This window comes from Plutella xylostella, chromosome 23 (genome assembly GCF_932276165.1).
Source record: "Plutella xylostella chromosome 23, ilPluXylo3.1, whole genome shotgun sequence".
NCBI classification, from domain to species: domain Eukaryota; kingdom Metazoa; phylum Arthropoda; class Insecta; order Lepidoptera; family Plutellidae; genus Plutella; species Plutella xylostella.
The window spans coordinates 6359530-6377346 of NC_064003.1; the positions used below are offsets into that span (position 1 = coordinate 6359530).

At 39.3% G+C, this 17817-nt stretch overlaps 1 protein-coding gene and 2 long non-coding RNA genes across 3 annotated transcripts; 1 reads left to right on the forward strand and 2 right to left on the reverse strand.

Annotated features, from left to right (window-relative positions):
- Positions 1–1210: 1210 nt before the first annotated feature.
- Positions 1211–16438, reverse strand: LOC105386971 (solute carrier family 22 member 2). The gene is made up of 8 exons (XM_048629458.1): positions 16032–16438; positions 15655–15758; positions 4377–4531; positions 3970–4138; positions 3495–3630; positions 2983–3294; positions 2586–2899; positions 1211–1473 (listed from the first exon to the last, which is right to left on the reverse strand). Exons 1-8 carry the CDS (start codon positions 16218–16220, stop codon positions 1275–1277), a joined length of 1578 nt encoding a protein of 525 aa, XP_048485415.1. The 5' UTR covers positions 16221–16438; the 3' UTR covers positions 1211–1274.
- Positions 5944–6923, reverse strand: LOC119691980. Its single transcript, XR_007267651.1, has 3 exons — positions 6858–6923; positions 6585–6774; positions 5944–6403 (listed from the first exon to the last, which is right to left on the reverse strand). It is a non-coding gene; the product is annotated as an uncharacterized LOC119691980 (long non-coding RNA).
- On the forward strand, positions 7290–8270 carry LOC125490387. The gene is made up of 3 exons (XR_007267650.1): positions 7290–7355; positions 7439–7628; positions 7810–8270. It is a non-coding gene; the product is annotated as an uncharacterized LOC125490387 (long non-coding RNA).
- Positions 16439–17817: the final 1379 nt, after the last annotated feature.

Genomic DNA, 17817 nt, shown 5'->3' on the forward strand with positions numbered 1-17817 from the left:
AATAAAAATGTAGAAGGTACGGTTAAACGAACCATAATATATTTATAGAAAGTTACCTATATCTGTATATCAAATGAATAATCATTTATTTATTGTAACTTGGTACTTACTCTGAACCTATCTAGAAACAAATTTTAAATCAAATATGAAACAAATAATGCACACACGGAATTCCTAAGTACATTTTTGGAAAAAAGTAAGTTAGTATGTATACTTTTATGGATTGTTATAATTATTTTACCTCACCTAATGAAAGGTTTTACTTGAAAATGTTAAATTTATTTTGCTACCTCACGTGTTTAATTAACATGAACTTAATAAAATTAAGGGAATCTCTGTCAATTAGGAGTACATTGAGACTTTAGACGCACATGATATTTTATGGGTGAATCCAATCATCTATCAGAAATGCTCAAAGCAATCATAATAATTAATTATGTATAGCAAGTAAAAAAATAAATAATTATTTTTGGATTGGCTAATATGTATTCTAAATTCTAAGGTTTTTGTGATTTTCCATTTAAAGTTCACCGTAATTTTTCTATTCCAAAAACTTATGTTGTAAATTAATACAAAACTTCAGAGTTGGAATAAATTATTGAAATCCTTTAAGCTAGGCTAGAGTTCATCGACATAGATTCGAGTCCTACCTAGTTGAACGCTCGGTGGTTTAAAGCCGGGTATAACAGTATCACTACCTAGCGACCCATGGAACTTTAACCTATATAGTTACTTACATAAGTATGACGTTACTTAGTATGAAATCTGTTAAAAAAAATACTTGCACTTGCTAGTTGATCATTTATTAATCCTTACAACTCCATTACTGTACCTAGATATATTTTTTCAAGACCAATTTTTATTTAACCATGTCTGTTTTTAATATTTTATACAAATAAAATGATGATGTTAGTTCCACAAGAGGTTTTTATTTCAATGTCTTTTGTGTAAGTGAGTGAAACTAGGCAAAAATATTTTTGTACCTATTAATTTCATTTATTTTCCATTCCATCCTAAGCCATTCTTTTAGATATTAGCTATACGTGCCTATACTGTTTCTATATCGATCAACAGATAGCTACAAAACTTCCCTAAACACTACTGAAACTACCATTGCCCGTCTCTCGATCTCCATGGGACGAGTTATCCGGTAAAATCCCATGAAATCAGACATAATAAAAAAAATATACAGATGAATTGAGAACCTTCTCCTTATTTCGACATCGGTTAAAAATCAATTGTCTTTCGCGTGATATCGCGTTTGAGCTCACACGTTAATAGAACTTCCTCCTGAAGCAGTTCATCCTATCCACCCAGCTACACAGCCAGCTGATTGGTCGAGCCGGCACCCTCGTGGTGGCAGAGGGTGCTCCGCTGTCCCTGTCTGTGCTGAACGAGTGCACCCTCAGTTCCACCTCCTCACGGGAGGTTGAGCGCGTCTTCTGTGACGCCCAGCGAAGCGGCTTTGATAGGCTGGAAGATAAAAGTATTTTTTTTTATTATTTGGTTGATAGGTAATCCAGTGGTAGATTTTAGGTTTTTATAGTTACATACATAGAGTCTGTCAACGCTAATTCGGCAACGGGCAAAAGATGGGTTGTTTGTACTTATTGCAAAGTAATTTCTTTAGACTCTAACTACACGATTTATTGTGGTAATTGAAAATTGCAGACTCGGGCGTATTGTGGTTCATACGTTATTTTATTATGAGACTGACTCTACCTAGATCCCATATACTTTACCCTGGGTTAGACGATATAATTATCTTGGGGATAACACCAACAGATCGGGAATGGCACCACCAATCTTAGAAATTCCTTATCCTTCGAATCTATTAATCAATCATAGGGTACTGTGTTTCATGCTGGGGTGGCGCCGCCAAGACACATCTTTTGAAATTAGAGAGGGCACAGCGCTGTGTTCTAAAAGTGCTTCTTAAAAAACACTTTCAACACTCAACTTTTGATCTTTTCCGGGACTTCGAGGTGCTAACTGTTCGGCAGCTCTTCATTGCAGCATACAAACACCTGCTCTCGCTCCCTACCCTTTCTGAAATCCTGGATAAACGTGTTATCCGCTTAGCTGTTCCTGCATGCAGAACCACTTTTGCCCAACGTTTTCCAACTTTTCTACAACCCTTTTTGTTTAACAAGCTCATTAAAGTGTGCCCATTTATTGGCTGCACTATTAAAGAGGCACAGATAAACCTAAAAAGTACCTTTTTACTCTTGACTATGAAAACACACCCACAACACAACTACACAACATGCATCACATTTTTCAAGTTAAATTAAATTAAATTATAAACTCTATGTTCCTATTACTAGTTTAAAACATCTTAATTTTAAGCCAAAACTGTTTTATATATTAGTATTAATTAGTTTAAAAACAGAATACTAAATGTAACCTACACGCTATGTAAATCGCTTTTTGATAATATCTTCCGCGGGTCACCACTATACAGGCATTTAGCCTAGTGTGGAGACCACTGTAATTGGTGTTGTAATCTCTTTTTATTAAATAAATTCTGATTCTGATTCTGATATTAGTTACTTAATAATAATATTATAATCAAATTTTCTTACTCCATAAAGTAATCCATATCTTCTAAAACATCAGGCAACTCCCTATCGTCCACATCAGGTAGCTTCATGCACAGAGCTCCAAGTGACAGGGTGCATGCGAAAATGACTCCTAGGAGAACGTAATTATTCATAACTCTTAAAACAACCACTAGATATGTGACTATCGCCCCAATATGAGCTATTCCATTGCAGAGTCCGACCATAGTAGCTCGTACGCTGATAGCAAAGAGTCTAGGTGTGATGACCAAGATGAGCAGTCTTGCTAGAACGCCTGAAGACATCGCTAGTGTTGCTACTATTACTCTTGATAGATCCTGAAACAATCAAGTTTCAAAGCTGATCTTTCCAGCATGTCAAGCTTACCTACTACTACTTATTCTAAACAGGTATTACTTACATCGTTATCGTCCAATAAAATCAAACCAGCAGTATAAGTGCCTGCAGCAGCTATACATAGGACTAGTTTGTGTCTCAACCTCAAAGATTGCGCGACATAAACTGACAGGCACCCGATAGCGATGCTCGTGAAGAATATTGAACACAATACAGGTCCAGATATATGGGGTGCCTTGTATACTGTGAGGTAAGTCACGCTCCATAGAGCTTCGAAGAGCAACCATATCAGCATGAGGATCATTAAGATCAGTCGTATGTTGTGGGTTCTGAGAATAGCAACACATGACATGGGTGTGTCTAAGTGCTCGTAAGCCTGTAAACCAAAATTGTGCATCTATTTAGTAATGTTGATAAATGTTGGAATGGGGATGATGGTGTGAGTACACACGAAAGTAAGGTCAAGACAGTTAGTAAGATCGTCTGACACCTTGGCTTACTGTAAATTCTATCATCAGCTACCTAACTACATACCTACCCATAAAAGTTAGAAGTAATCATAACTTACAGACGTACACAGTGATCAGCAGGCCTAATTTTAAATTCACTACATAGAGAAACAGAGTTTTTCTTTGCTGCCCCATGTATGATTTTCTCTGCAGTTTCAATTTTTCTATTGAACAGGAGCCAGTGTGGTGATTCAGGAGTCCACCTGTTGAAAACACACGTGATATATTGTCGTAACTAAAAAAATGTGGAAAAGTCAAATAGTTTCTATTTTCCTCAGCTATTACTTTAAAAGTTCTTGTTTTCGTAATACCAACTGTCTGTTTAGAATCAAAAATAAACGTGGCAAACTAAGCTTTGATATGGATCCATGATTACAAAAGTTCTTGTGGTCTGTTGTGGACTATGTTGCTTAAAATAGTACAAAGAAGCAATAGATATTTTCAAATGAAAACTATCTCCACCGTACGATAGAAACAATCAGAGACAGACTACCGAAACTAGTTAATTGAATAACCCTCAAAACAGTCGCTGAACTATTAACCTGATGGCAATCACCAGAAGCACACTGTACACGAAGGCGACCGCACTAAACGTCTCCAAGTTGGGCAGGCAGTGGACCAGCGCCACCGTGTAGACGGAGGCCAGGACTCGGGGAGCAGCCACCAGCGCCAGTAGGCGGGTGCGCCACGCGTTGCTGGCCACTTCACATGCTGAGGGTTAAGGTTTATTAGTATTTCATTAACCAAGAAAGAAACTCCTATATCCTTTCTTCTGCCGGACAACACTGAACGCGTTTAATAACATCATCAGCCAAAAATCGGCTGCTGCTGGATAGGTATACATAGAGGTGCCCTCCCATATAGCACAACACTCACTCTTCAGTCTTCTCATCCAACCACTTCCTATAGCCGTTGGCCTAGCGGCCTTGTGGGCCTCTACAATACTCACTAAGCACAATCCCCATATAAACATTAGCGCTTCCGAACAAAGCTCTGAGGAAGAGGAAGAGTGTGAACCAGGTCTTGCGGTCTGTGACGGCCAGCAGCAGCCACAGCGGCGGCTGCAGCGCCAGCCCCAGCGACACCGCCCTCTTGCGGCCGAAACTGGAAACAACGGGTAGTATAAACGTATATTATTTGGTGCATATTATGTTTGTGCCCGTATCAGTAGCCCTACTCTTGGCACGCAATGTATTGGTTTCATCTTGCCTTCTCGCCATTTGGCACTCTCGAAATCGACGGTGGCGCCATCTTGTCTTAACTATTGAGCGGTTTTCCGTCGAAAACCATCAAAATCGAGTCCAACTTGTGAATTGGCACTCTTGACAACCTTTTTGACAGATGTTATTGTGTTCATTCTTGTGTTTAGGCAAGTCATTTAGGCAAGAACAAATAAACAACTTTTGAGTGGAGATTTGTGAATAAAATAGTTAAATTATAGCTCGTTTGGCGCTACAATGTACAGGAAATTTAAGTACAATGTGTACCATCGCTCTTACGATAAAGGAAAACATCGTGAAGGCAACCTGCATGTCTAGATTTCGCACATCTAGATAATATGTGAAACCCATATGTAATGGCTCGTTTGGTACAACAATTTACATAGGATTTAAGTGAAATGTACCTATATTATCCCTCTTACGATAAAGAAAAACTTCGTGAGACAAGATATCTAGGCAAGAACAAATACAACATTAACTAACAATTTGTGAGTGGAGATTTGTGAATAAAGTAGCTGAATTATGTCTCGTTTGGCGCTACAATGTACATGAAGTTTAAGTAACAATGTGTACCATCGCTCTTACGATGAAGGAAAACATCATGAGGCAACCTGCATGTCTAGATTTCGCACATCTAGATAATATGTGAAACCATCATCCCGCAGTGGACCAGTATGGTGGGAATAGCTCGTTTGGCGCTACAATTTACATGGTTTCTAAGTTAAATGTATACCATCTCTCTTACGATGAAGGAAAACATTGTGGCAACCTAGAGTTTTCATAATATCTAGATTATAATGTGAACCCACCAACCCGCAGTGGACCAGCATGGTAGGAAATGGTCCATGCATAGGAAGGCAGTTTAGACGTTAGGGATATATACAATTGTTCCATTCGAGATAGCCAGGTGCAGGTACGTACACCACCGCAGAGAATATATAATAGAGCAGCCCGTTAAGCCACAACACCCGGTTTGGTGGAAGGATCCACCATTTACTATGGAGATGAACCACCACTTCCAGCACATCTACATGCCTAAATACTATAGTATCTTGTAAATATTTCAGTACTTAATGAAAAAGATTTAAAAATAAAAACATTATGTAAGTTTCAGAATTCTTTATCTTTATAATAATCATACAAACATACTTTTGTAGAATAATAATTTCACCACCACTGTTGAAATACTTGCAAACTTAATAATATAAGGAACATATTAACATAGGAACACTTTTTATAATATTATTTAACATTTCTTAAAAGAAAAATGTTCATATACTTTGACATAGGATAAGTATTAATATAAAATAATATTTTTTGTCACAGGAAAAAAAATAATATATAATCTACTTAAATCATCACATCATCTACTACTGCACAACAGCATCTATACCCATAACTAGTAACGCTGGTTATGGGACTAGATGGACTTAACTTTGTTATTTCTTGATAACTATTGCACAATTTGTATGAGGATATTGACTCCATCACGGACAGCTTCTGCTAGGTCCCCTTTAGGCTTTAGGGCATTAGCCCATGCTGTCAGCAGTTAGGCCTCTACCTGCTTTTCCTCTATGGCCATCACTCTGTCTACTTCTACATCAACTTGGTTGCGGCGGCTGGATCTATGCTGTGAGGTGCGAGCAGAATGAGCTGAGCGGCTTGATAGTTCAGGCCTGGGTATGATGGGTTCAGGATGCTGCACCTCGACATTAAGTATGTTAAGATCCTGCCATTTACCATGGAATGCCTCAGTCTGAAAAAAATAAATACACATTAACGTTTTAAAAACTTTTTTTTTCCAGTACTTACTTAATATGAAAAAAAACAGTTAAGTAAAGTAAGATTTGTAAGTCATCTTGGGGTAAGTTAGCTTACGGGGATTTTAATTTGTTAGTCATAACACAATGAAAAGTAAACTTAAGATTTTAACTTACTTTAGGCATATCAGCGGAGTCCATCTTTTTAAGACCCTCCGAGCGCATTTAAGGTCGAGGCCATTGATGTTATTTTTTTCATAATTTTAACTTCCCTTGGTCGGTTTTAAGAAGACCCCTGGCCATTCCAGGGTTACTAACTTTCTACAAGTAATTTCGTCTGGCGGTATGACGGCCGAGTTGCGGAACGCTGCGGGGAAAAACTAGGTTCATTATAATGATCATAGTGGATATACAGATGATTCTAACACGTTTGGTAACTGAACAACTTACCATAATATTGGTTTTTAAAACTTTTTAAGTTGTTACTTATTGTGAAAATCCACCGACCGGCCATGACAACAAGAATTTTAATGACAATTTGTTTTTTTTTTCGTTTTCATTCATTCTTTCACAGAGTAACTGTCAAAATTGACTCACATACAACACAAGTTAGAACCAATTTGTAACACAAGACGATCTGTAGGCCTACTCTTGGCACGCAAGACGTAAATTCATATTGTGTTAAGATCGAACACAAGTTAATGGCAATTTCAAGTTAGATTTGGCACTCCCGACATGAATTGGCTCACAATCGTGTTCAGATCGTCTTGTGTTACAAATTGGTTCTAACTTGTGTTGTATGTGAGTCAATTTTGACAGTTACTCTGTGAAAGAATGAATGAAAACGAAAAAAAAAACAAATTGTCATTAAAATTCTTGTTGTCATGGCCGGTCGGTGGATTTTCACAATAAGTAACAACTTAAAAAGTTTTAAAAACCAATATTATGGTAAGTTGTTCAGTTACCAAACGTGTTAGAATCATCTGTATATCCACTATGATCATTATAATGAACCTAGTTTTTCCCCGCAGCGTTCCGCAACTCGGCCGTCATACCGCCAGACGAAATTACTTGTAGAAAGTTAGTAACCCTGGAATGGCCAGGGGTCTTCTTAAAACCGACCAAGGGAAGTTAAAATTATGAAAAAAATAACATCAATGGCCTCGACCTTAAATGCGCTCGGAGGGTCTTAAAAAGATGGACTCCGCTGATATGCCTAAAGTAAGTTAAAATCTTAAGTTTACTTTTCATTGTGTTATGACTAACAAATTAAAATCCCCGTAAGCTAACTTACCCCAAGATGACTTACAAATCTTACTTTACTTAACTGTTTTTTTTCATATTAAGTAAGTACTGGAAAAAAAAAGTTTTTAAAACGTTAATGTGTATTTATTTTTTTCAGACTGAGGCATTCCATGGTAAATGGCAGGATCTTAACATACTTAATGTCGAGGTGCAGCATCCTGAACCCATCATACCCAGGCCTGAACTATCAAGCCGCTCAGCTCATTCTGCTCGCACCTCACAGCATAGATCCAGCCGCCGCAACCAAGTTGATGTAGAAGTAGACAGAGTGATGGCCATAGAGGAAAAGCAGGTAGAGGCCTAACTGCTGACAGCATGGGCTAATGCCCTAAAGCCTAAAGGGGACCTAGCAGAAGCTGTCCGTGATGGAGTCAATATCCTCATACAAATTGTGCAATAGTTATCAAGAAATAACAAAGTTAAGTCCATCTAGTCCCATAACCAGCGTTACTAGTTATGGGTATAGATGCTGTTGTGCAGTAGTAGATGATGTGATGATTTAAGTAGATTATATATTATTTTTTTTCCTGTGACAAAAAATATTATTTTATATTAATACTTATCCTATGTCAAAGTATATGAACATTTTTCTTTTAAGAAATGTTAAATAATATTATAAAAAGTGTTCCTATGTTAATATGTTCCTTATATTATTAAGTTTGCAAGTATTTCAACAGTGGTGGTGAAATTATTATTCTACAAAAGTATGTTTGTATGATTATTATAAAGATAAAGAATTCTGAAACTTACATAATGTTTTTATTTTTAAATCTTTTTCATTAAGTACTGAAATATTTACAAGATACTATAGTATTTAGGCATGTAGATGTGCTGGAAGTGGTGGTTCATCTCCATAGTAAATGGTGGATCCTTCCACCAAACCGGGTGTTGTGGCTTAACGGGCTGCTCTATTATATATTCTCTGCGGTGGTGTACGTACCTGCACCTGGCTATCTCGAATGGAACAATTGTATATATCCCTAACGTCTAAACTGCCTTCCTATGCATGGACCATTTCCTACCATGCTGGTCCACTGCGGGTTGGTGGGTTCACATTATAATCTAGATATTATGAAAACTCTAGGTTGCCACAATGTTTTCCTTCATCGTAAGAGAGATGGTATACATTTAACTTAGAAACCATGTAAATTGTAGCGCCAAACGAGCTATTCCCACCATACTGGTCCACTGCGGGATGATGGTTTCACATATTATCTAGATGTGCGAAATCTAGACATGCAGGTTGCCTCATGATGTTTTCCTTCATCGTAAGAGCGATGGTACACATTGTTACTTAAACTTCATGTACATTGTAGCGCCAAACGAGACATAATTCAGCTACTTTATTCACAAATCTCCACTCACAAATTGTTAGTTAATGTTGTATTTGTTCTTGCCTAGATATCTTGTCTCACGAAGTTTTTCTTTATCGTAAGAGGGATAATATAGGTACATTTCACTTAAATCCTATGTAAATTGTTGTACCAAACGAGCCATTACATATGGGTTTCACATATTATCTAGATGTGCGAAATCTAGACATGCAGGTTGCCTTCACGATGTTTTCCTTTATCGTAAGAGCGATGGTACACATTGTACTTAAATTTCCTGTACATTGTAGCGCCAAACGAGCTATAATTTAACTATTTTATTCACAAATCTCCACTCAAAAGTTGTTTATTATGTAGTCTGAGCCTATCTGAAACCTAGTTAAACATTGTGAGATATGGCGTTTCGACTTTCTCCGTGTTCGGCATCATAAGGGTCACAGTGACAGTTAAATAAAGTCCATTTTTCTCTCCACCTTTAATTTGCAAGGTGCGGGTGCCTATATAAATAGAGTGAGTCGCCCGCGCGCCTCAGTTGGTTTTTGATTTTTGAAGTGAACACTTCGGCAAAATGGCTCAATGTAGCCACGGTTCTCGTCGGCTTCGCTCCGACGGGGAAAAATATAATATTTAATTTGCGGAGTCCTCGCTGCCGGGAGCTGTAGCGTGATGCGGACCAGGCGGCGCGGGGCCTGCCGGCTGCTGCGCACGCAGCCATTGCTGAGGATTTCGCAACGAAGGTTTGAGTTGATAAGCCGTGAGTAAAATGCTATTATTTACTGCTTTTAAAAGCTCAGCCACTGGTCATAATGCTCCGGCGCTTGGGGTTTTTATCCCACGCAGTAGGGTCCGATTCAATAGTCGTGGTGTTGATTGATCACATATTCCGGTCCTACTAGTGGCGCTTGAGCTAGATACTTACATTAATGACCGCTTTAAGTAAAGCATATGTTAATTTTATACAGGAAAAAAAAAAAAAAAAAATTATAAAAATATATTTTTCTACCCTCAATTTCTAATATTTTTAGAAAACAGTTGATAAAAACTTTGCTATTACAATAATGCACTTGATTATAGCTTATGTAAGGCTTTACAAACAAGAGCTTTCCAGGACCGTCATAGGTTTTTTTACAGGAAGCACGTGGCTCCGAGTTTCAGTATGTTGGGACATTGTGGCATGTGCGGCGAGTAATGTGATCCGGCGGTACCTACCCGCTGAGGGTAGGCAGGCCGATTCGGTGAAATTGAAGTTTCGTGTAACCTGCACCCGGCCCTGTGCTCCTGCGCTGGCCGCCGTCTCGTGGCACCTGCATCGCAGCGTACACCCGGCCCTGTGCTCCTGCGCTGGCCGCCGTCTCGTGCCACCTGCATCGCAGCGTACACCCGGTCCTGGCCCTGGCCACCGGTTTGTGGTACCTGCATCGCTGCATAGATAGACCCAGCCATGCACTCCTGCCCTGGCGGCTGTACACCCGGTCCTGGCCCTGGCCACCGTTTTGTGCCACCTGCATCGCAGCGTACACCCGGTCCTGGCCCTGGCCACCGGTTTGTGCTACCTGCATCGCTGCATAGACCCAGCCATGTACTCCTGCCCTGGCGGCTGTGTTGTCCCACCTGCATCGCTGCGCACACCTGGCACTCCTGTTCTGGCTGCCAGATCCAAACGCCCCCTCTGTGGGAAGAGATTTTATGCTCAGCGGAACCGCCTGCACTATTGCTAGCACGGTCATCATCATCATCAGCCATCATTATGAGTGACTTATTTAGAAGGTATCGAGTAACGTGCGCTATTCATCAGTGATTTTGGCATATGCAGACGAACGTTTACTGCCAAGGTTGGTCATGTTAGCCATACAAGGGCACACCAACGAAGCCTGAGTAACCACCTGCAGTCGCCGTAGCCGCATCGGCATGGATGACGACAAATCGGATAACGTGCACCGCTTCTAAAAGTGTTATAGCACTTCAATTTGATGCCTCCGCTGAGGTAGGGTATTCTATTAAAGCAGCTTTCTTCTGAACTGCCCAAAGTGACCTGTAGACTGCTCCTGGGGATAGTTGTGCAATAAATTTTTTATTTCGATGTCTCTGCTGAAGAAACTGTCTAATGCAGCTTTTGTTCTAAACTACCTAAAGATCATTGGACTGCTCCTGGGAATGGTGACGCACGGTAAGTACAGGAGTGTTACTCTATAGTGATGAGAAACGAACGAACGAGAGCTGTCGTGCAATCGGCACGTTTAATACATACAAACAGATAGAGCGGCTCGCGCCGCAGTGCACTGAAAGTTCGTTTTTCGTCATATAAAGTGACCCCCGAGACAATATCTTAAGTGTCATGACACATCGGCAGATTCTAGCTTTGAGTCTTTTCTTTTCTCGGCTGTGAGCAAAGTGAATCCCACCGGCGAGTGTTCAACCTAAAAGCACTGAGCTAATTCCTGATTTCGTGAAAGTCGCTGTTGCTATACCATACCGCTTCACAAGTTACCGAATTTATTATGATCCTACTGTCGGGTGATCATGATCGGAGTGTCATCGCGGTTTCTGAGTGGCACCATATTAGCTGTCTTCCTTATGTCCCAGTGGATTGTGAGTGTGTATCCGAGCTCTTTGTTGAAAAATGCGTGAACCTCCTACGCAGCAGCTGTCTACTAGTTGTGTATCGAATAAATCGAGTAACGGTGCTTTTGCACGAGACGACTACCTTTTGGTAAAATTATAACTTCCACTATTCTGGGAACATGCATATACCTACTGTGTACTGTGTATCACATCACGTGTAGCCGCAGCCCTACTCAATGTACGGGGCTAGATAATAAACAATGGCAGTCGTCATTGAATTTCTATGAATTTCGAAGGTTATCATTTGGAGCACAATCCAAAGTGTGAAAGTACCTATTCATGCCTAAACGGCTTCTCTAATGAAAATGTATTTTTAATTCGATTCTGGCGCAAACGTTTCATAACTATTTTTCAACACTGTATCTGCTGAAACTACTTAGACTGACTGGTTAAGATGCAGACGTGCCGTTTTCACAATTCCATTTTGAGTAATCCTCAACTGTTTTATGGATCTTTCAGTTAGTTACGTAACTAGTTACCAAGTAAAAAAAATACTTGTGTCATGCTCGTACTCGCATCTCATTTAGGAGCTCTCTGGCCTCTAGCTGAAGGCTAGAACTGGTATATATATCTACTAAGCTAGTACAGAGTTATAACCGGGCAGCGGTGACGTGGCAGCTGCTTGATTTATTAGAGTTTGCTGAAAACTTTCTAAATAAGTAATAATTATTAGTCATAATATTAACTCTTCGCAGTTCTTTCAGAATGCAATACCAGGTCGCTGAAGTAGGTAACCTTCCTTAGCTGGACAACAACAACAACAAGCCTTTTTGTTTTAAATAATGTCACAGTTATTCTCAGTTCCACTGTCATATCGATGTCCAAGGACTTTTTCTTGGGTATAGCTAACTACCTAAGTTTACCTATAGATAGCCGCAAGCTATCTGCTGTTGGCGAACTGTCAGTTCTGATTGATAAGTCAGGCTCAAGGTGGCTCGTCCAACTGTCCATGTTCCCGCCACCATGATTGTTGCTTCCACAGATTAGAGAGTCTATGTTGGCTGTCGTTGCATCAGGTCTGATCAGGTACAACTAACATCTTTACGTACCATCTTTATTTAATCTGCTATTTTATTTTGTTTTATCTAGGTTGACTTAATGGTTTCAAAATCGAACCTACAACAATGTAAGTAGGTACCTACCTACGTACCTTTGAAGTTGCAAAAAGGCGAAGCCTTAAGGTATTGGCCGAGACCTGCCCTTAGTGTTGACGAACATACCTAAAGGTGACCTTGTTAATGTTTTTCATATGAAGTACTGAACATTTTACTTATCCTGGTGGCATGACTGATCATTTACTTACCCAGTTAAGACATGTTAGCCGGGTTTCATTTATCAACTATTGTTATTGTTGTGTTAATCAATCTTTATTTATTTTTGATGTCATCTACCAAGGAATGCTGCCAGAGCTCATAATATTCACACATGATGATACAGAATGATAGTAGCCCACAAAATCGGTGCAAAGGCTTATAAAATAACTTTCCTTCCTAGTAGACTGCACAGGAACTCGTTAACCGCCGAGTTAGTTAGAATACAAAATTAGACTGTGTGTTACTTGTCAATCTAGTATATGAATATAGTGACCTGCATCATGTTTTGAAAAACTGAATACTTAGTTATCCGCCAGTGTCACAGCCTTCATCTAATCTTTTCCAGTAGCTGATGAGGCTGAGATATTTAGTATAACTATCTTCCCTTCAAGCACCACTCCTCGTTCCAAGGACTAGATGCCGCGCCAGGTGTTGCAGGCCGTGTCGTCGTACGGGGCTGACTGAGCAGGTCCACGAGTCTCCAGGGTCGGCTGCTGCATTTCTGAGGTCAGTCCAGAATTACATACCCTAGTCAGCATGTGCTGACCTGAGCCCCAGCGGCCTGGATCGATATTCTACATTTTACAGCTTTTAAATATTGTTGCAAAGTATTTCACTGGTCCCATCCATTCGGCTAGTGTATGTTAAAAATATTGCCTTGACAATAACAAGATTTTGATCAATAATTACTTATAAGTATTGCTTTCGAAGAGGCACTGTGTGTATCCATATGTATAAATACCTACCTATATGTATAGGTACATACCTTCCATAACTTTCTGACAAGTCAGGAATCATAAGGAAGTAACTACTTAAGTCTTATGTATACTTATACCTTTCTTTTTAGTATATCTATTACCTAGAAATCTATGCATTATAAATTTATAGATTCAAATATTTATCTACTGATATACTCATCAGTAGCTTATGGGTCACAGTTGGTTTTCTCTCCACCATGCGATAATAAACACATCTCACAATGTTTAACTAGGTTTCAGATAGGCTCAGACTACATAATAGACGCATTTTTCCTGAAATAAAAATGACATATTATGTATCTAGCCTATCTGAAACCTAGTCATTTCTGCATGGTGATATTACAACTGAGGCGCGCGGGCGACTCACTCTATTTATATAGGCACCCGCACCTTGCAAATTAAAGGTGGAGAGAAAAATGGACTTTATTTAACTGTCACTGTGACCCTTATGATGCCGAACACGGAGAAAGTCGAAACGCCATATCTCACAATGTTTAACTAGGTTTCAGATAGGCTAGATACATAATATGTCATTTTTATTTCAGGAAAAATGCGTCTATTTGTTCTTGCCTAAATGACTTGCCTAAACACAAGAATGAACACAATAACATCTGTCAAAAAGGTTGTCAAGAGTGCCAATTCACAAGTTGGACTCGATTTTGATGGTTTTCGACGGAAAACCGCTCAATAGTTAAGACAAGATGGCGCCACCGTCGATTTCGAGAGTGCCAAATGGCGAGAAGGCAAGATGAAACCAATACATTGCGTGCCAAGAGTAGGGCTACTGAACACGATTGTGAGCCAATTCATGTCGGGAGTGCCAAATCTAACTTGAAATTGCCATTAACTTGTGTTCGATCTTAACACAATATGAATTTACGTCTTGCGTGCCAAGAGTAGGCCTACAGGAGGGTCAGTGTTTATGACTAAAAACGAAGTTTCGGAGCGCTGCTGTGCGAGCCACGAGTCCACGGCTCTCTTGTTGTATTAAACGTGCCGGTTGTAAGACAGCTCTCGTTCGATCGTTTTTCGTCATTACAGAGTAACCCTGCTGAAACTTCTCCGTGTCGTAGCTGGGCCAACCCAGCCCAACCTCATCAAGCACTAACCATTCCCGCACCGATCGCACTAGTTGTTGTGTCTAGTAGACGACTGCAGGTGATGTGGTAGTAGCCGTCTACAGAATAATTTTGAAAAGTGCCAAAATTATTCGAAATACGGTCACAGGTCAGTTGTTGATGAACGTAGATTACAAAATATTGTAATTTTCTTACTACTAGCACTGATGTAACTACTCAAGGGCGTACCCAGGTAGGAGCAGGGGGGGGCAGCTGCCCCCCCCTAGAAGATAAAATTAACGTAAATGAAACTGCCAATTGGGAATTTTTGCGACCATCATGTAGAAACAGGTATGAGCTGCCCCTCCCTAGCTGAAATCCTGGGTAGCTGCCCCCCCCTAGCTGAAATTCTGGGTACGCCCTTGTAACTACTAACTAATCTTTATGCAATTACGCCTCTGTTTGCCATATAATAGCTTAATTGCTGGCAATAAGCAGGCTACAATACCTACGCATTTACATTTATATCTCTGAGGTAATCTACAGTTAAGGTTGTGTTGTACCAGTTGTAATGATTTACAGACGTTCTTTAAGTACCTACTATAACTGTATTTTACTTCATTTAATCTATAGGCTTTGCATAATTGCTAATGCAACGACATAGAGTTAACTACTTACATTTCAAAATTCACGTCTGAATTTAGTATCCATTAGGACCACCAGAAAACTACTGATTTCAGAAAAGATTTTAGATACGAAAGCTTGTATTAAGTGCCACATTCCATGTAATAAAATAACCTTATATGATACACATATAGGTACCACTTATAAACAATAACTATTTAATAATATCTAATAACCAATCAGCAACGAATCCAAAGGTGACACATCCGAATGTGGACCCCAACCGACTGATCAAGGACAGCGACAGCAGCTGATTACACTCCTCACAGTATATGGTCCACTGAAAAATGAATGCATAATGTAATCATCTTCAGCCACGAAAAGAGCCTCCCCGAGGACCCGGAGGGACATAATAATATTAGCAATACTACATATAAGTACTTTATGAAGACTTTATCATGCTAAATCCGCCACACCGAAGCAGACTGGTTCCATCAATAGAAATACATACATACATCCCTGAAAACCAATATACTTACCTACCTACTGTACCTACACGTAAGTACAATGCTGTTAGTTCCCCATGAAAATATTATAATACTTAAGAACTTACCGATCTCTTCACCCAAAAAATCCCTAACAGTTTCACATGCCACTTCTCACACGCGGTTCCGTTTGTAGAGTAGCACAGAGTACTGTTGAATCCAGCAGCCGATACACATTTCAGCCCCTTAGTAGCCTCATAGTTGACCGGACGAAGTAGATTCATGTCGCCTGTAGCATCGAACATGTTGTTGACCATGTAGGCAGCTGACAAGAAAGTCACCAGCCATTGCCAGGGCCCAATCTTGCCAAGAATGTCAGTGGTCACATCTTCGTAAATGGTTCCAATTCTGTAAATTGTTCAGTCATGCAATAAGCTATTGTTTGTACTTAATGTTTTGTCCGATTAACATGTTAATTAGCATTTTGTATCTTACAGTTAATGTGTTTCAGTGTAAAGCGTCGTTCGTCTCATAGGTATTATGAGAACATCTAGGTGATCTAGGCTATTGTACTTATGATTTGTTAAGATGTGTATAATAACTAACTTCCAACTAAGTAATTTAATTTAACCTAGGTACTTTCATCAATGAGTAAAAATTACAATCAAACCTAGTACAAATTGGTAAGGCGACTTTGGAATATAAAGTCAACCTTATGTTGATTATCATGATATCTGATTATTAATTACCTCGCGAAAAATAAATATTTGAGACATCTCACGCCCAAGATAAGATGTTATGGTGGGTGATCGATATTAAAGTAACACTTACATGGACATTTTTTAAAGCACAATTAAATACCTATAATATGAATTGTATATTTTTTGTTCATTTATAACTCAATTCATCCTGTTGGGTATTGAGAACATAAGTAGATAAAGTGGATTTTTTTGACATTTTATCAAAGCCTTATAGATTTTTTAAGTTTTCACAGCGTTTCATTCAATTCGACTTTAGTTATTCAAGGATCTCCCCATGAATGAATGAAAGCAAAAAAGAGGTTCGAATTAAATATAAAGGGTGTAAGGGTGACGCAGAGACAAAGGAAAGCCGAGAAGGGGTGTTCAAAACTTCAGTAGAACAAAAATTGTTCAGATTAACCCCCTGAGTCATCCCCTATCGGCACCCTGTACTATATTGTTATATACCTGTATTATTTAACATTAACATTATAAAGTCGCATCACGAAGTTTTTTGCAGGATCTCCTATTTTAGAAAAACAACATGTTTCATATCATAACAGCAAAAGTCGAAAAAATATAACAGGTAGGTAAATAAATATCCTAAAATAAGAAAAATAGTTACTTACTTCAGTACTTAATACTAAAATAGCTGCCGCATTATTAACATAAACGAGAAAACTGCTTTGAGTGCGTCACTTTTTGTCAAAGAGGTATTTATTAATGGAAATATTTATACATACATAAATATACCTGTTATTTATGTGTGTATAAAATCAAAATAACAATATTATAATAAAAACCCAGTATTTTGCTACGTAGCTCAGCGTGATATGGAGAGACCTATGCTTGGGGTTTCTCGGATCGTATCAGAAATGAGGTTATCCATCAGAGGACTAAGGTTACCGACATAGCTGTCAAAATATGCAAGCGGAAGTGGCAGTGGATTGGTCATATCTGCCGAAGAACCGATAACCGTTGGGGTAGACGAGTTCTTGAGTGGGACGCCCTCAGCATGCTCGCTGTACCGGCGACTTTAGGCGGGTAGCCGGTACTGGCTGGATGAGGAAGGCCGAGGACCGAGTGTTGTGGCGCTCCTTGGCAGAGGCCTATGTCCAGCAGTGGATGATCATTGGCTGATGATTATGATGATTATGCTACGAGGAATGAGTTC